The 19022-nt window shown below is 47.3% G+C and overlaps 1 protein-coding gene across 1 annotated transcript in view; it reads left to right on the top strand.

Annotated features, from left to right (window-relative positions):
- Positions 1-4090: 4090 nt before the first annotated feature.
- The window catches only part of LOC137801425 (glutamate receptor ionotropic, kainate 5-like), a gene marked incomplete at its 5' end in the record, with an annotated part of 32862 nt that continues 17930 nt past the window's right edge, over positions 4091-19022 (top strand). The window contains 10 exons of the mRNA XM_068598834.1: positions 4091-4274; positions 6423-6520; positions 6637-6802; positions 7578-7756; positions 7875-7928; positions 9964-10125; positions 13776-13928; positions 14026-14130; positions 15350-15457; positions 15548-15751. Of these exons, the coding sequence (XP_068454935.1) occupies positions 4091-4274; positions 6423-6520; positions 6637-6802; positions 7578-7756; positions 7875-7928; positions 9964-10125; positions 13776-13928; positions 14026-14130; positions 15350-15457; positions 15548-15751 (1413 nt within the window). The remainder of the gene's footprint in view (positions 4275-6422; positions 6521-6636; positions 6803-7577; positions 7757-7874; positions 7929-9963; positions 10126-13775; positions 13929-14025; positions 14131-15349; positions 15458-15547; positions 15752-19022) is intronic.

Below are 19022 nucleotides of genomic sequence, written 5' to 3'. Positions count from 1 at the left end.
CATTATTTACCCAGAATCCCATTTTCTCCATGAATGAAAACACACTTACACATCCCTCAGTTTCTCTCTCACCACCAGCTCTTCTTCTTCTTCTTCTTCTTCTTCTTCTTCTTCTTCTTCTTCTTCTTCTTCTTCTTCCTTTGACTCATCTTTTATTTCATATTTTGTACTAATTAGTTTTAACAGGAGCATTGAATTGTTTCTTGAGTTATTGAATTAGTTGTTTAATCAAAAGTCAGAATGTTTCTTTGGTTTCCTTTCAGCTGTGTTTTTCTCTCCGGGCGACGGTAAATCTAATTGTGTTCATCTCCCGACGCGCTGGGCTGTAAACACATTTCCAGAGTTCGGCGTTGGAGTGTTTCTTCTGGAGGACTCGGCGGCGCCGGTGCAGAGCGTCCCGCGGTGGAGGGTTTGAAGTCTCCGGGGCGTCGGGACGGAAAACACAAAACACAAAACACACTTTGATCATAGCGGCGGGACGCGCGACAGTCTCCTCTGACCCGCCAGAGCGCCGACGCCCCGAGACCCCGAACGCAGTCGTGTTTACCGAAACGCCGTCGGCACAACATGTCAACAGGGCTCCGGGACCTCGGCGCCGCCGTCGGTCTTCAAAACAAAAGCGGAGCAATTAGAAGCTCTTCAGAGCGAGCGGCAATCAGGAAGAGAAGAGCGGCGGCGTCCTGATCAGCGACCGCACGAGTCGAACGCACAGATTAATCTCCGTCATGCCGAGAAGCGACCCAGATGAGCCGCAATCAGACGGCTCGGCGGCGGCTCAGAGGAGGAGAAGAAGAAAACAGACAGGAAGTCCGTCTGCGCGTCAGAAGGCGTCCGGACGAGTTCGTCATCGATCTGTTCGTCTGAAAGTCAAAGACACTGAGAGTCCAGAGGCAGAAGAGGAAAGATGAAACATACCATGTTCTTTTGTTGAGCGACGAGGAAGCCGGCGCCCTTAAAGGGACAGCGACGCCTCATTGGAGGCTCGCCGCCTGGTCCAGACTGACTGCAGGTGATCATGACGTCACCATGAACCAGGAAGTAGAAAGACGGTTTCCTGTGGAGGGTTCACACGCCGACGCTCCTGCAGCCTGAAATACAGAACATTTTGTATCAGGTCACGAGGGAGAAATCAAGAAAAAAAACCTGCTATGGATCCAAAAAAACATCAAATTAACTTTTCACGCCACGCGGACAAAAAGAAGAAGAAGAAGAAGAAGAAGAAGAAGAAGAAGAAGAAGAAGTGCCGTTAGCTAAAAGATCTCCTGAACCACGACGTTGATTCACTTCATTTAAACTCATGAAATACAGCAAAGCATTGTGGGAAGAGATGTGATGTGTTCTCACCTGTCGTCCAATCAGCGGCCTCCACCTCCACCTGCACCTCCACCTGCACCTGCACCTGCACCTCCACCTCCACCTGCACCTGCACCTGCACCTGCACCTGCACCTCCACCTCCACCTGCACCTCCACCTGCACCTCCACCTGCACCTCCACCTCCACCTGCACCTCCACCTGCACCTCCACCTCCACCTGCACCTCCACCTGCACCTCCACCTCCACCTGCACCTCCACCTCCACCTCCACCTGCACCTCCACCTGCACCTCCACCTGCACCTCCACCTGCACCTGCACCTCCACCTGCACCTGCACCTCCACCTGCACCTGCACCTGCACCTCCACCTGCACCTCCACCTGCACCTGCACCTCCACCTCCACCTGCACCTCCACCTGCACCTGCACCTCCACCTGCACCTCCACCTGCACCTGCACCTCCACCTCCACCTCCACCTGCACCTGCACCTGCACCTCCACCTGCACCTCCACCTGCACCTGCACCTGCACCTGCACCTGCACCTGCACCTCCACCTCCACCTCCACCTGCACGTCTCTCAGAGGTTCAGAGTCTCGTGTGAACTCAACACGGCGTCGTCTTTTTTATCTGAAGCCAAACTGAGATTATTATTTGAAGCCTTTTCTTCTTCCGGAGTGTTTTTTGTTGGTGGATGAAGTTTGAAGCCGTCTTGCGTCTCCCAGAGCTCAGATTATTGTTGTTGTTGTTGTTGTTATGATTAATACTAATCTGACTCACCACCTGGTGTTTGCATGTGTTGCGCTGCGTTTCCGTCCTTCAAGCCGCGGTGCGTTCAGGGGCCGCAGTTTGCAGGAATGCAGCGCTTTGTTTGTGACTGTTTACGCCTACACACTGTTGTTCCCCTTGTGCGTCTGTGTGTGTGTCTCTGTGTGTGTGTCTCTGTGTGTGTGTCTGTGTGTGTGTGTCTCTGTGTGTGTGCGTCTGTGGACAGATGCTGTCAAAGTCAAAACTTTTACAAAGAAGTGTTAAAAAACAACAACTGACGCCTTAAAATGAGCCCTGAATGCTAAAGAGAGGACATGACGCTAAAGAGAGGACGCTAAAGAGAGGACATGACGCTAAAGAGAGGACATGACGCTAAAGAGAGGACGCTAAAGAGAGGACATGACGCTAAAGAGAGGACATGACGCTAAAGAGAGGACATGACGCTAAAGAGAGGACGCTAAAGAGAGGACGCTAAAGAGAGGACATGACGCTAAAGAGAGGACATGATGCTAAAGAGAGGACATGACGCTAAAGAGAGGACATGACGCTAAAGAGAGGACGCTAAAGAGAGGACATGATGCTAAAGAGAGGACATGACGCTAAAGAGAGGACATGACGCTAAAGAGAGGACATGACGCTAAAGAGAGGACATGACGCTAAAGAGAGGACATGACGCTAAAGAGAGGACGCTAAAGAGAGGACATGATGCTAAAGAGAGGACATGACGCTAAAGAGAGGACATGACGCTAAAGAGAGGACATGACGCTAAAGAGAGGACATGACGCTAAAGAGAGGACATGACGCTAAAGAGAGGACGCTAAAGAGAGGACATGATGCTAAAGAGAGGACATGACGCTAAAGAGAGGACATGACGCTAAAGAGAGGACGCTAAAGAGAGGACATGATGCTAAAGAGAGGACATGACGCTAAAGAGAGGACATGACGCTAAAGAGAGGACATGACGCTAAAGAGAGGACATGACGCTAAAGAGAGGACATGACGCTAAAGAGAGGACGCTAAAGAGAGGACATGATGCTAAAGAGAGGACATGACGCTAAAGAGAGGACATGACGCTAAAGAGAGGACATGACGCTAAAGAGAGGACATGACGCTAAAGAGAGGACATGACGCTAAAGAGAGGACATGACGCTAAAGAGAGGACATGACGCTAAAGAGAGGACATGATGCTAAAGAGAGGACATGACGCTAAAGAGAGGACATGACGCTAAAGAGAGGACATGACGCTAAAGAGAGGACATGACGCTAAAGAGAGGACATGACGCTAAAGAGAGGACATGATGCTAAAGAGAGGACATGACGCTAAAGAGAGGACATGACGCTAAAGAGAGGACATGACGCTAAAGAGAGGACATGACGCTAAAGAGAGGACATGACGCTAAAGAGAGGACATGACGCTAAAGAGAGGACATGACGCTAAAGAGAGGACATGACGCTAAAGAGAGGAGGCTTGTAGGACAGACGCATGTCTTCGCTGGAGGAGATAAATATAAATATCGCTCTGCTGTCAAAGTGTTGAAGCCGGAGGGAAGAAGTTCCTCAGCAGAGAAAGTGTGAAGCGCGTTGAAGGAAAAGTTCCTCCAGCGACAACGAGCAGCACGGAAATAACTCTGGAGAGGAAGAAGAGGGAGGAGGAAGAAGAGGGAGGAGGACAAGGAGGGAGGAGGAAGAAAAGGGAGGAGGAGGAAGAGGGAGGAGGAGGAAGAGGGAGGAGGAGGAAGAGGGTGAAGGACGAAGAGGGAGGAGGACGAAGAGGTTGAAGGACGAAGAGGGTGGAGGATGAAGAGGGAGGAGGACGAAGAGGGTGGAGGAAGAAGAGGGAGGAGGTTCTGGAAAAGAGAATATCTGAAGGGTGGTAGTATTTGGTAAACTTGTGTTGAAATAGTGAAACGACTAAAAAGAAGTACTTATACAATAAAACTGGAGGAAAGTACTAAATACACAATGTTTGGTTTTAGAACACCTATGCTAAGCTAAGCTAACCCTGTTCTTCTATTCTCTCGCTCCCTCCAGCGGCCATCTTGGATGACCAGTCGTCGTGCGGCCGAGGCGAGCGTCTGGCGCTGGCGCTGGCGAGGGAGAACATCAACAGCCTGATGGCGGGCTCGTCGCGGGCGAGGGTGGAGGTGGACGTGTACGAGCTGCTGAAGGACTCGCACTACGACACCACTGACACCAGTAAGTCCTCCTGCTGCTGCTCATGGGCCTCGTGTCACTTCTGAAGGCAGCAAAACAAGATGGCGACGACCAAATGGTCGAACTCAAGGCTTCATGACCAAAGTACGTTTTTAAAAAGCTTTAAAAACACGCCAGCAACCAGGACGTTACTGTCTCTTTAAGACGACACCAGGACGTTACTGTCTCTTTAAGAAGACACCAGGACGTTACTGTCTCTTTAAGAAGACACCAGAACGTCACTGTCTCTTTAAGAAGACACCAGGACGTTACTGTCTCTTTAAGACGACACCAGGACGTTACTGTCTCTTTAAGAAGACACCAGGACGTTACTGTCTCTTTAAGACGACACCAGGACGTTACTGTCTCTTTAAGAAGACACCAGGACGTTACTGTCTCTTTAAGACGACACCAGGACGTTACTGTCTCTTTAAGAAGACACCAGGACGTCACTGTCTCTTTAAGAAGACACCAGGACGTTACTGTCTCTTTAAGACGACACCAGGACGTTACTGTCTCTTTAAGACGACACCAGGACGTTACTGTCTCTTTAAGACGACACCAGGACGTTACTGTCTCTTTAAGAAGACACCAGGACGTCACTGTCTCTTTAAGAAGACACCAGGACGTTACTGTCTCTTTAAGACGACACCAGGACGTTACTGTTTCTTTAAGAAGACACCAGAACGTTACTGTCTCTTTAAGAAGACACCAGGACGTTACTGTCTCTTTAAGAAGACACCAGGACGTTACTGTCTCTTTAAGAAATCTTTGAATCAATCAAGTGAATCGTTTCTTTTCTTTTCTTTCAGGTTATTAAACAGTTCAAACTGAAAACACTAAAATAATTCAGTGATTTAACATTTTGACAGTTTGTGCGACACAATAAAACAACACAATAAAACAACACAATAAAACAACACAATAAAACAACACAATAAAACAACACAAAAAGTAGTAAAACAGTTTCCTGTAATAAAAAGTAGATCCATGAAGTAATAAAACTATTGAAGGTGAATCTTCTCGTCATCACTCTGCTGTTCTGCAGCATCAGCTGCTCTGATGTTTATCGATCACACACACACACACACACACACACACACACACACACACACACACACAGCTGGCTCACCGTGTTCGGCCGCTGTGCATCTCCAGAATAAAACATATTGATCCGTTGGTTCAGAAACAGATTAATGTGCATTTTTCTTCTTTTTGTTGTGAATCCTGAAGCTGATTCTAAATAAAAACATCGTTGTTGTTCTGTTGTTTTCTTTCTGTTCGCGACATGCTGAGTGAGAGATTCTGGAGTTCCTTCAGAGAGCAAAAGCTCGTGATGATGATGATGATGATGATGATGATGATGATGATGATCTCCTGGTGAAGCTCTCACGTCCTCTGAGCTGCAATCAGACTCTCAGCTTACAGAACAAAAGGCTGCTTCACTCATATAGTTCACTTCTCGCATCATTAGCATGAAAGCTGATAAACGACGCCACCGTCTCTCTCTTCTGATTGGCCGACACGGTCGCAGGTCGACTGCAGACTGACCTAAAAATAAAACACCTGCATGAAGCTCCAAGAACACAAATATGTTACTGCAAAGCTATTTATATGCTAACAATGTGTCAGGAGACAATAGAGTGTTCATAACAATGTGTCAGGAGACAATAGAGTGTTCATAACAATGTGTCAGGAGACAATAGAGTGTTCATAACAATGTGTCAGGAGACAATAGAGTGTTCATAACAATGTGTCAGGAGACAATAGAGTGTTCATAACAATGTGTCAGGAGACAATAGAGTGTTCATAACAATGTGTCAGGGGACAATAGAGTGTTCATAACAATGTGTCAGGGGACAATAGAGTGTTCATAACAATGTGTCAGGGGACAATAGAGTGTTCATAACAATGTGTCAGGAGACAATAGAGTGTTCATAACAATGTGTCAGGAGACAATAGAGTGTTCATAACAATGTGTCAGGAGACAATAGAGTGTTCATAACAATGCATCGAGCTGTCTGTGCTTGTGGAGCTCGTCTTTGTTCCTTGTGTTTTTCAGAATAAAAGCAGAGTAAGTGATGAGTCGTCGTGTCGTCTGCAGCTTTAACTTCTCTTACTTTCTTTTCTTTCTGCTGTTTCCTCTCTCAGTGTGTCAGATCCTGCCGAAGGGCGTGGTCTCTGTGATTGGCCCCGCCTCCAGCCCCGCCTCCGGGTCCACCGTCAGTCACATCTGTGGGGAGAAAGAGGTGAGTGGCCACGCCTCCTCCAGGCTCCAGAGGGCGGGTTGCATCCGCCTCTTCCTCTAACTCCTCCTCCTCCTCATCCTCCTCCTCTTCCTCCTCTCCCTCCTCCTCCTCCTCAGATCCCTCACGTGAAGATCGGGCCGGAGGAGACCCCGAAGCTGCCGTACCTCCGCTTCGCCTCCGTGACGCTTCACCCGAGCAACGAGGACCTGAGCCTCGCCGTGGGCTCCATCCTGCAGTCGCTGGGCGAGCCCACGGCCAGCCTGGTGTGCGCCAAGGCCGAGTGTGAGTGTGTGAGTGTGAGTGTGTGTGTGTGTGAGTGTGTGTGTGTGTGTGAGTGTGTGAGTGTGTGTGTGTGTGTGTGTGTGTGTGTGTGTGTGTGTGTGTGTCCTCTTTATTTTCAACTTCAAGGCTCAGAACATTTGACAAAGTTGAGCTCACTATTCACAGCAGTTAATTTTCCCGTGACCTTTCCTTTCTTCTCCTCTTCTTTCTTCTCCTCTCCTTTCCTTTCCTCCATCTTTTGATTCCTTTCCTCCGCTGTTTCTTTCCTCCTGTCTCTTGTTTTCCCACCCGGCTGGGGCGCCCCGGCTCGCCGCCCCGGCGCTCCTCGTCCTCGTTGGTGTTTAACGGGCTCGTGTTATCGCTGCTGTCGGCCGGTTAAACCCGGCGGCGTGCTGACGAGCGCTTTATGGCGCCTATTAGATGTGCTGCTGCTTCAGGGCCGAGGAGGCGAGAAGACGAGGAGACGAGGAGACGAGAGCGACCGACTCTGAATGTGGAATCTAAGTCTTCGTAAAGCATTTCCATCATGAGGCCAGGCTCCTTTAGGGTCCTCCACAGTGGGTTGGATCACTTACCTGCAGGCCCCGCCCCTAAAGTCCAGCTTCAGTGTGCACTTTAAATATATTTACAATATATTTACAATATATTTACGATATATTTGCCAGCTGAGCCCCGGTGAAGGTTTTCACGCTTGATCCTGACGATGAATCCACGTCAGTTAAAGGTTTCGGTCGACTACTTCCTGATTCCCGGCTCCTCCCCCTCCTCCCTCTAGGCCTGCTGCGATTGGAGGAGCTGGTCCACCGCTTCCTCATCTCCAGGGAGACGCTGTCGGTGCGGATGCTGGACGACGGCCTGGACCCGACGCCGCTGCTGAAGGAGATCCGCGACGACAAAGTGGCGACCATCATCATCGACGCCAACGCCTCCATCTCCTACCACATCCTGCGCAAGGTCAGCACCGCACTGAACCTGGACGTGCACTTCCTGTTTCTCTGTGCTAATGGTAGTTTACTCTCCTCCTCTTCCTGCTCTTCCTCTTTCTCTTCCTCCTCTTCCTCTTCCTCATCAGGCGAACGAGCTGGGGATGATGTCGGCCTTCTACAAGTACATCCTCACCACCATGGTAAGAGCCCGCCTTCATCCCCCATTAAACTCCTCCTCTTCTCCTTTTGTTCATCTTCTTCTTCCTCCACTTGTTGCTTCCTCCCTCCTTCTTTCCTTCCTTCCTTCCCTCCTTCCTTCTCTCCTTAAAAACAGTTGTTAAAGTGAAAAGTCTTCTTTTAGGAGTCAAAGGGAGCTTTTAGATTTCAGCTGTGACTCGAGGACGTCGTCATTAAAGCAGGAAGCTCCGAGTTGGACGATGAGGAACTCTTTAGGGGTTTCAATGGGAACAATGGGAACAATGGGAACACTGGGCCATCGCCAACAGGCTTGTGGAGGCCGATGTTTTCCAGTTCAGAGTCTCTGAAACAAAAGGGAAACGTCTCTGTGATCACGAGTCACATATTGATTCATAATCCTGAAGGAGAAGGTGATGTTTCCCCGAATCCTTCGTTTTGTTGGCGGCTTCTGGAAACCTGCATGAATGAACTCAGACGCGCTTCGTTCTTTCTGGGAAGCCGCGTTTGCTCCTCGCCGCCGCCTGCCAGCCGCTGCGCGAGGCGGCTGGCAGGCGGCGGCGGTCCGGCCGTGTTCTTGGCACCGGAGCCGGAATCCATTTGGCAAACTGGCGACCGCGAGCGGCGGCGAGGAAATGAACCTGGAGCTTCCTGAGCGTCTGGACGTCTGGAGGAGGAGAGGAAGAAGCAGCAGAGCGGGAAAGACCGAAGGTTCATCACCGCCAGAGAGGCGACGAAGACGAGGGAGACGATGAAGACGAGGGAGACGAGGGAGACGACGAAGACGAGGGAGACGAGGGAGACGCGTGGTCTCTTTGGTTATTCTTTCACTGAATCAAAAGGAAGAGAACTCATAACAATAAACGACATGAGCGAGGAGAACATCACCGGTTTCTCTTCTCCATGACGTCCACATCCCAAAATACACCAACCAGGCAAACACCAAACAGGTATTACAAGTATTACAATACTTGTAATGTAATGACCATGAAACATTTATAGAAAATACTTTGTACATTCAATATTTTAAGCGTGAAGCTCTGACTCGTCCCGTAAGAGAAACACTACGAGTGGCACCTCGATGTCGATCTAAAGATGAAGACGGATTAAAAACCGCTGCCTGAAATTCTTCCTGTGCTGAGGATTGTGGGTAGTGTAGTCCCCCTGGAGCCGGTTGGAGGGGAACCGGCAGCTGAAGTCGCGTCCTCTCTTCGCTGCACTGCTGCAGATAAACGCTTCATTTGACTGGTTTGTTTCAGCCGCTCGTCTTCAAGGAGCCTTTGAAGTCCTTTGAAGGCCTTTGATCTTCTTCTTCTTCTGTTCTTTATTTCTCTTCCTCTGTAACTCTGCTCTGAATGTAAAAGATGAACTTCACGTTGTGCAGCCTGCAGACAGAACGCCCTCAGTTTGTTTCCCTCCTCCTCCTCTTCCTCCTCCTCCTCTTCCTCCTCCTCCTCCTCCTCTTCCTCCGCCTGTGTTCAGTTCTCCCGCCACTCGTCTGGTGTCTCCTCCCCGCTGTGATCTCGCTTCACACATTTCCACCACAGCCGGCTGTAACTTCTGTAATCCTGTACCTCCTGTAATCCCGGACCTCCTGTAATCCTGTAATCCTGTAATCCCGGACCTCCTGTAATCCTGTACCTCCTGTAATCCCGGACCTCCTGTAATCCTGTAATCCTGTACCTCCTGTAATCCCGTACCTCCTGTAATCCCGTACCTCCTGTAATCCTGGATCTCCTGTAATCCTGTACCTCCTGTAATCCCGTACCTCCTGTAATCCTGTACCTCCTGTAATCCCGTACCTCCTGTAATCCTGTACCTCCTGTAATCCTGTACCTCCTGTAATCCTGGACCTCCTGTAATCCCGTACCTCCTGTAATCCCGTACCTCCTGTAATCCCGTACCTCCTGTAATCCCGTACCTCCTGTAATCCCGTACCTCCTGTAATCCTGGACCTCCTGTAATCCTGTACCTCCTGTAATCCCGTACCTCCTGTAATCCCGTACCTCCTGTAATCCTGGACCTCCTCTCTCCCCTCAGGACTTCCCTCTGCTCCGGCTGGACGACGTGGTGGGCGAGCAGTCCAACATCCTGGGCTTCTCCATGCTGAACGTCAGCCATCCTTTCTACCTGGAGTTCATCCGCAGCCTCAACCTGTCGTGGAAGGAAGGCTGCCACATCAGCCCGTACCCGGGCCCGGCGGTACGAGAGCAGCTGGCTGGTTTCCCTTAAAGGGACAGTGTGTCACATGCAGGGGATCTGTTGGAAATATTATATTCAGTTATTTTGTGTTTCAATCACCTGAAAAAAAGAATCGTTGTGTTTTGAGACCAAACACGTTCAAAACAACACAGAAACTTTATTGCTCCTTTCAACCCCGACAAAGGCAGCGCAGACCAGATCCATTCTGGTTTTACCTTTCAAAATAAAAGCCTGAGACATTTACATTGTAACTCTTTATCAGACGGAGCGTTCAGCTAAAAGTAAACTCTTTAAAAAACACTTTTAACCTGTTAAACTGTGGAACCAGTTCTGTCTCCAGACCTCTTTCCCTGTTTGAGTCGTTGTAGGAACCCCAAATTATTCCAATACTTGTGTTTATTGTTTGTATTTGTTCAGCAAAGTCTTGGAAAAACAATCTGCAAAAAAATCACTTTAAAAGATATGTTGATGGTAACTATGAACATCCAGCATGATATGAGCCAGATTCCCCAGAAAGCCTCCTGGAGCGTCAATAAGACACCTTTATGGAAAGATTAGGACCTAAAGAATCAGAACCTGCAACAACAATCACAATAAAACAAAGTCTTGTCCTGTTAGGAAGGAGCTTCAGTCAAAACACTGTGTCGTTCGGTTAAAAAATGAGAAAAAATACATATTTTATGCAAAAGATTGTCTGAATGGGGCATGCTGGGTATTAAAATAAGAGCGGGAGGATTTTTGTGCGCGGTTTCCAAAAGGTTGAACTCGTCATCAGAAGGTGGAACATGAAGTTCTGCTTCCTGTCGGTTGAAACATCCGACAGGAAGCAGCTCGTCGTGACGTCTCTTCGTTGTTTCTCTCCGTCGCTTCTTCTCCTCCTGACGGAGCGTCAGAAGTATTGTTCTCTTGTTCATTGTTCTCTTGTTCATTGTTCTCTTGTTCATTGTTCTCTTGTTCATTCCCTGAAGGAGACGTCAGTGATGTCAAAACAACATTTTAACCCCAATAATGTTTTTTTATTTTAAGTTTGTTTGTTTAAATGTGTAAATTCTGTTTTATGTCATCCATAAAGAGTCTCCTCAATAACAGGCGCGTTGAACTGTTGAGCAGCTGGCCGCGTGTTCGATGCCGTGGGGTTTAATATGGAAATGAATCACGAGCTCACGACCACTTCGCGGCCCGCCGGACCCTTTTAGCGGCGTGTCGCCATGGTTACGGGCGTCGGTGTCGCGAGGTCACCCTGAAACGTTCCGGAGAGAAACAGAAACCATTATTCCTGAAAGAGAGAACGTCCTCACTGCAAATCAACCTGTCAGAGACCTGTGTGTGTGTGTGTGTGTGTGTGTGTGTGTGTGTGTGTGTGTGTGTGTGTGTGCGCCAGAGTGCATGAAGAGCGTCATAAACCAACAAACTGCAGGTTCACATCCTGCCTGTTGGGTTTAGAACCATAAACCACGTTTAATGAGGGTTAGCTTGTGTTGCTACGCGGTCGATCAGAAGTGGGAGGAGCTTCAGTTGGTTGCGAACCTGCAACGTCACAGCAGGTTGTGTTGTGTTGACACAGGGGGCGTGAGATTAATTCAAATATTCAAATATAATAATCTAACACTCCGAAAAAAAGAGATTTTCACGCCGCGAACCGACGGCGAGACGTGAACGGACACATGGAGCGAGCGTTGTCCGTGACCGAACAGACCAGATGGATCCTATGGAAGCCCATTCACGCCACACCCCAAAAAACAAATAGGACCAAAAAGAAAAGAAAAAGCAATTACGACCCCAAAAACTTTTTGGGACCCTCCCCCCAAAAAAGGGACAAAAAAGCCTTTCAGAAAAACAAAAGAAAAAAAATCAACTTTTTTTTTTTCTGGACAAATTTTTTTTTTTTTTTTGGCCTTTTTTTTTTTCATCGACTTAAAAAAAAGGCAACAAAAAAAAAATATTTCATTCCAGGAGAGAAATGAGAAGTTCACTACTAAATTCCAGTTATAAAAAAATATAATTGTTGATAACATTTGTACACACAAAATACATCGTTGTGGTTCCATTGACCATTTTTAAGAACTGAGTAAAATGCAAAGTCCACAAATGTATTGAATGAATTATTTACTTTAAAGTAATCATCAATACGCTTACAGGTCGTTGACGTTGTCAAGTTATCTTTTGGTAAATAACAAGAGCACTTGAATATAAAACAGTGCTTGCCATGTATTTTTTTTTCTGTCCAAATTTTTTTTTTTTCGTCCTAATTTTTTTTTTCAGCATTGTTTTTTTTTGGGGGGTCCTAATTTTTTTTGTCCCTAATTTTTCTCTCTTTTTTTTGGTCCTAATTTTTTATTTTTTTTTGGTCCTATTTTTTTTAAATTATTTTTTTGGTCCTAATTTTTTTTTTGGTTTTGATCCTAATTTTTTGTTTTTTGGTCTTAATTATTATTTTTTTTTTTTTTGGTCCTAATTTTTTTTTTTTTTTTTTTTGGTCCTAATTTTTTTTTTGTTTTGTTTATTTTTCGTCCAATTTTTTTTTTATGGTCCTAATTTTTTTTAAATTTTTTTTGGTCCTAATTTTTTTTTTTTTTTTTTTTTGGTCCTAATTTTTTTTCTTCTTTTTTTTGGTCAAATTTTTTTTTTATGGTCCTAATTTTTTTTTTTTTTGGTCCTAATGATTTTTTTTTTGGTCTTCATGTTTTATTTTTTTTTGGTCCTAATGATTTTTTTTTTGGTCTTCATTTTTTATTTTTTTTTTGTCCTAATTTTTTGATTTTTTGGTCTTAATTCTTTTTTTTTTTTGGTAACGGGAATGGGCTTCCATAGGATCCTCCCTGTGCTCTTGGCTCCCATTCAGAACTCAAACTGAGAAGATTAAAGACCTCCACCTCACGCTGAGCCACATGTTGAACCCCCTCCCAACAGATCATGAGCTAAAAGAACTTGTTTGCCTCAATCCTTCTCTCCAAACTCTGATGAGTTCTCGTCATCCGGCCTTGACACCATCCGCTCAGAGAGAACCTCGATCACACAAAGTTGTACATCCGTCTTTCTTTTTTAATTTGTTATTATCAGCCGCAGACAGCCGGCGCCGCTCTGCCTTCCCTCCACCCGTCTGCTTCCCCCTCGGAGCGTCGCTTTGATTGACAGCTGACTGAGCGGACCAGAACCTGGGACTCTGATAGGATCGCTGAGCGCGACGCGGCGCCCGCTGGAGCCGCTGATAGCGGCGCCGCTTCCTTGTTGTCGTGTTTTACGTGAGATGAAAAAGAAACCAAAGCTACAAGGAAGTGAATCGGATCAGAATCATCAGCTGGACTCAAACACCAAACTCCAATAGGACGAGCATCTCGCTCTAAAAATATATATTTTTTAGCTTAGCTTAGCTTAGCCTACCTTCGCTGAGCAACGATGCTAGAAGCACAGGGGAAATATGACAGAAAGATGGAGGAACAGCAAGTCCTGAATAGTTATATTTAAATCACTTACTAACTAGTTATCAATAACTGCAAAGTAGCTCCATTTCTATTTCAGAAAGTGTGCAAAAGCCTGAATGACGTCACAGTTGTAGCAGCAATAAAGTAACACAGGAAGTTCCACCCTTGATTTTGAACCAGTCCAAGATGGCCGACGGCTCATTGTCTTGTATCTTCCGTGTGTTGCAGCTGTCCTCGGCCCTGATGTTCGATGCCGTGCACGTGGTGGTGAGCGCCGTGCGCGAGCTGAACCGCAGTCAGGAGATCGGCGTGAAGCCGCTGAGCTGCACGTCTCCGCTCATCTGGCAGCACGGGACCAGCCTCATGAACTACCTGCGCATGGTGAGCACCACGAGACGCCGCTGCACGCCGGACCAGCTGATCCTTAGCTGGTGTGCTAACAACATGTACCGGTGTCTCTCTCCGTTTGCGCCACCAGGTGGAGTACGACGGTCTGACGGGTCACATCGAGTTCAACAGCAAAGGCCAGAGAACCAACTACACGCTGAAGATCCTGGAGAAACACCCGGGGGGGCACAAGGAGGTCAGAGGTCAAGCGGGAGGCCAGAGGAGGAGTTAGCATTTAGCTTCAGAGGTTGAGATAGCTTTTAGCTTCAGAGGTTGAGATAGCTTTTAGCCGCAGAGGTTGAGTTAGCTTTTAGCTTCAGAGGTTGAGTTAGCGTTTAGCTTCAGAGGTTGAGTTAGCTTTTAGCTTCAGAGGTTGAGTTAGCTTTCAGCTTCAGAGGTTGAGATAGCTTTTAGCTTCAGAGGTTGAGTTAGCATTTAGCTTCAGAGGTTGAGTTAGCTTTTAGCTTCAGAGGTTGAGTTAGCGTTTAGCTTCAGAGGTTGAGTTAGCGTTTAGCTTCAGAGGTTGAGTTAGCGTTTAGCTTCAGAGGTTGAGTTAGCGTTTAGCTTCAGAGGTTGAGTTAGCGTTTAGCTTCAGAGGTTGAGTTAGCGTTTAGCTTCAGCGTCTGAAAATAGACGATTCCCCTGAAATGATCCACCAGAACAGTCTTGAGAAGTTGTGGCGTTAACGGTGTTCCTCTGTGACAGGAAGTGCTCCTCTGTTCATGTTCTCTGGGAGAATCAATACCGGCTTCACAGGAAGCGGCGCTCTCATTCCTCCCTCAATAGAATCGATGCTATGATCAATACTAACAGCCTGCTTTACGACCTCGGGGAACATTGAGAGGTTGTGGACAAACAGAGGTCACCTCAAGGTCAACGTGCTCAGCGGCACGGCCGTAAAATCTGGTGAACCAGAAAATAACGGAAGAGATGGAAGAACTCTGACGGACTCGTTATCAACACGACTTATGGACCGACAGCAAAGCGTCATCAGCTCATGAAGCAACATGAGGTCATGAGGTCATGGGGTCGTGAGGTCGTGAGGTAGTGAGGTCATGAGGTCGTGAGGTCATGAGGTAGTGAGGTCATGAGGTTGTGAGGTCATGAGGTTGTGAGGTCACGAGGTAGTGAGGTCATGAGGTAGTGAGGTCATGAGGTAGTGAGGTATGAGGTCGTGAGGTCATGAGGTCGTGAGGTCATGAGGTCATGAGGTCATGGGATGGAGTCGGCTAACGTATTCAGTGCCTTATTCAACCTGCTGAAGAAGCCGGTCGTCCTCCATTGATCTCAACATCGACCTTGTAGCTTCCGCTCTTCCTCTCATCGCACTCTAACTGCTCTGTCCTCCTCTTCCTCTCCCTCCTCTTCGTCCTCTTCCTCTCCCTCCTCTTCCTCTCCCTCCTCTTCCTCCTCAGATCGGCACCTGGTTCTCCAACAACACGTTGGTGATGAACTCCACGTCGCTGGACCTCAACGCGTCGGAGACGCTGGCGAACAAGACGCTGGTCGTCACCACCATACTGGTAGCGTGCGCTTCCTTTAGCCGTCCCCCGTATGCCCCTCCCCCTTTTCCTCCCCACGGCCGCCGTCTGACTCCGCCTCCCTCCTCGCAGGAGAACCCGTACGTGATGCACAAGTCCAACTACCAGGAGCTGCGCGGCAACGAGCGCTACGAGGGCTTCTGCGTGGACATGCTGCGCGAGCTGTCGCACACGCTCAAGTTCTCCTTCAGGATCAAGCTGGTGGACGACCGCGTGTACGGAGCGCCCGAGCCCAACGGCAGCTGGACGGGCATGGTGGGCGAGCTGATCAACCGGGTGAGTGGAGGGGGGGGGGGTCAGATGAGGAGGGGGGGTCAGATGAGGAGGGGGGGTCAGATGAGGAGGGGGGGTCATATGAGGAGGGGGGGTCAGATGAGGAGGGGGGGTCAGATGAGGAGGGGGGGTCAGATGAGGAGGGGGGGTCATATGAGGAGGGGGGGTCAGATGAGGAGGGGGGGTCAGATGAGGAGGGGGGGTCAGATGAGGAGGGGGGGTCATGTTCCTGGTGTTACTTGCAGGCGGTTCTCTGCAGCTCTAATTGGACCCAACTTCACTTAAAATGAGCCTCTTTCCTGAGAAGACAACTAGCAGGAAACTAGGCTTCTGTGTGTGTGTCTGTGTGTGTGTGTGTGTGTGTGTGTGTGTGTGTGTGTGTGTGTGTGTGTGTGTGTGTGTCTGTGTGTGTGTGTGTGTGTAATTGGCCCATTCTTGTGCAGCAGGGTGCAATCATCAACGTGTGTGTGTGTCGTCTTCTTCTTCATCATCTTCATCTTCATCATGTACTGTTGAGCGAGGGCTCCGTTATGAGCTGTTCATAGTTATTAATGCATCATTCGGGCGCTCAGACTTTGAGTGTAACTCCTGGACAGAGAGGATCGTGAAGATGAACGACTTTATGATCTTTACTCAAACCTTGGAGGAACAAAAAAAGTTTGAAAATCTTGTAAAACTTTAGATTCGGCTCAAAAGATGTTTAAGACTTCCTTAAATCAATCCTGTGTCTTTGTTTAATCCTCGAAAAGGAAAGCAAAGTTTTTCTCAGTTTAACTATTTGATTTTGTCATCTTCTTCTTCTTCTTCTTCTTCTTCTTCTTCTTCTTCTTCGTCTTCTTCTTTTTCTTCGTCTTCTTCGTCTTCTTCTTCTTCTTCATCTTCTTCTTCATCTTCATCTTCATCTTCTTCTTCTTCTTCTTCATCATCTTCTTCTTCTTCTTCATCTTCTTCTTCTTCTTCATCTTCATCTTCATCATCATCTTCTTCATCTTCTTCTTCACACAGTGGAACAGATCAAAGGCTTCTCAGATGATTACAGATCAATATGAACGTTCATGTGTGACATCAACACTGACTGGTTTTAACATTTCATCCACTTAAACTCATAAAGTTAATAATTTAAATATGTTAAATATTTTAAATATGTTGAAAGACATTTTTTATGAGACGTTTTGTTTTTTTGTTCATGTTGGACGTTGAGGTTCAGATGGTCCTCACAAGTATGGAAACACACAGTGTGCAGTGTGTAACACAAAAGAATTCACTGCCATTTTTTCCTGTTAAAAGCTCCTGTTGACACACACACACACACACACACACACACACACACACACACACACACACACACACACACACACACACTCACACTCGGCCTTGGCACACACACACACAGAGAGAGACTGCATGTAAGCTCCTTGTAATGGTGGTGGTGGTGGTGGTGGTGGTGGTGTGTGTGTGTGTGTGTGTGTGTGTGTGTGTGTGTGTGTGTGTGTGTGTGTGTGTGTGTGTGTCAGAAAGAGGAAATTGTGAACACAAGCAGGCCATTAGAGGCTAATCAACTGTCTTTTTTCTTACTAATTATAGAGCGTTGTTTCAATTACACAGCAGGGTCCCTCAGCATGAACACACACACACACACACACACACACACACACACACACACACAGGCCAGCAGGTATCCTCACCCTTTTATCTGTAGCCAGAGACTCGTTAGGCCTTTTATGTAAATGTCATAAAAATTAGAGACGTTCTCTCTCTCTCTCTCTCTCTCTCTCTCTCTCTCTCTCTCTCTCTCTCTCTCTCTCTCTCTCTCTCTCTCTTTAATGGCACACACATACCTGTGTGTCTCTCTTAGTGGGGACCCTCAGTTCCCTGACTTTAACTTCAATCAGATCATTAACATCAGGTCCTGATCAGGTCCTGATCAGGTCCTGAACTCCTGAACTCAAAACGACTTTTGAAGAAGTGAAAATCCTTCGTTTCCCAAAACGTCCTCAGTCTGCAGGGAAAGATGAGTGGTCCCCACTATGCAGCATGTCCAGGAACACACACACACTCTGTTTTTCTCATGGAATATTTCAGAGGTCTTTAAACAACCGTCAGCTTTCACACACACACACACACACACACACACACACACACACACACACACACACACACACACACACACACACACACACACACACACACACACACACATTTGTCTGTGAGGCCGGCGAGTCTGATGAAAGTGAATGAAATTAGTTGAACGAGTGTGTGGACTCGTTAATCAATTAGGAGTTAATTAACGAGCGGCGAGGTGTTTGTGGTCCAGATAAACGTTCCGCTGTTGACGTGATGAGATTATCCCCCAACTTTAATTTCACTGAGCCGTGTTTACCCAGCAAGGTTAATCCATCATTCATGAGCGTGAACAAAAGAAATTAAAAAGTGATTTTTGAAGAGTTTTTACTGAGGAAATACATCAAGAGAGAAGTAGAGCCATTTATATAGACTTCTATACAACCAGAGGAGTCGCCCCCTGGTGGCCAGGAGAGAGAATGCAGCTTTAACACATGAAGCATAGACTTCTATACAACCAGAGGAGTCGCCCCCTGGTGGTCAGGAGAGAGAACGCAGCTTTAACACATGAAGCATAGACTTCTATACAACCAGAGGAGTCGCCCCCTGGTGGTCAGGAGAGAGAATGCAGCTTTAACACATGAAGCATAGACTTCTATACAACCAGAGGAGTCGCCCCCTGGTGGTCAGGAGAGAGAATGCAGCTCTTGTTTTCTCATGCAGACATTTTATCTGCAGAATTGTTTGTGTATAAAAAGTCATAATCTGACTCAGAGGATGAGACTCGTGGTCGGCTTCTAGAACACAGGAGCAGCGTGCAGGTTTCTCCAGTTGCAACGTGTAAATCGAACTGGTCCCAGTTTGAGCTCCATGAGTCACCGCTGAGGAACAAAAGCTGTTTCTGCCGCTCAGTCACATCGGAGACTTCTGTACAATAAAAAATCAATATTTCATTAAAGGCCTCGGGGCGGCTCAAACGATCCTAACAAAGACGCTCCTTTAATCTGGCCTCCGCCTGAGATAATCTGAGAGCTCAATCTGGTGAAGACAGAGACGGTTGTTTATGTGGAGGAGCTGCCGACTCAGCAGAAACATCTTCATTCATCTGGAAGTCTGCTGCTTTTGAATCGCTTTAACTTCCTGTTGCTTTGTGTTCTCGTTGACCATCTGATAACATCGAGTCCTTATGAGCTTCAAAGTAAAAGCCTTGAGG

This window comes from Clinocottus analis, unplaced genomic scaffold, assembly GCF_023055335.1.
Source record: "Clinocottus analis isolate CAN_PGR_092001 unplaced genomic scaffold, fCliAna1.0.p SCAF_107, whole genome shotgun sequence".
NCBI classification, from domain to species: Eukaryota; Metazoa; Chordata; class Actinopteri; order Perciformes; family Cottidae; genus Clinocottus; species Clinocottus analis.
Note: the sequence above shows the minus strand (reverse complement) of the source record. Positions and strands in the feature narration are given on the sequence as shown.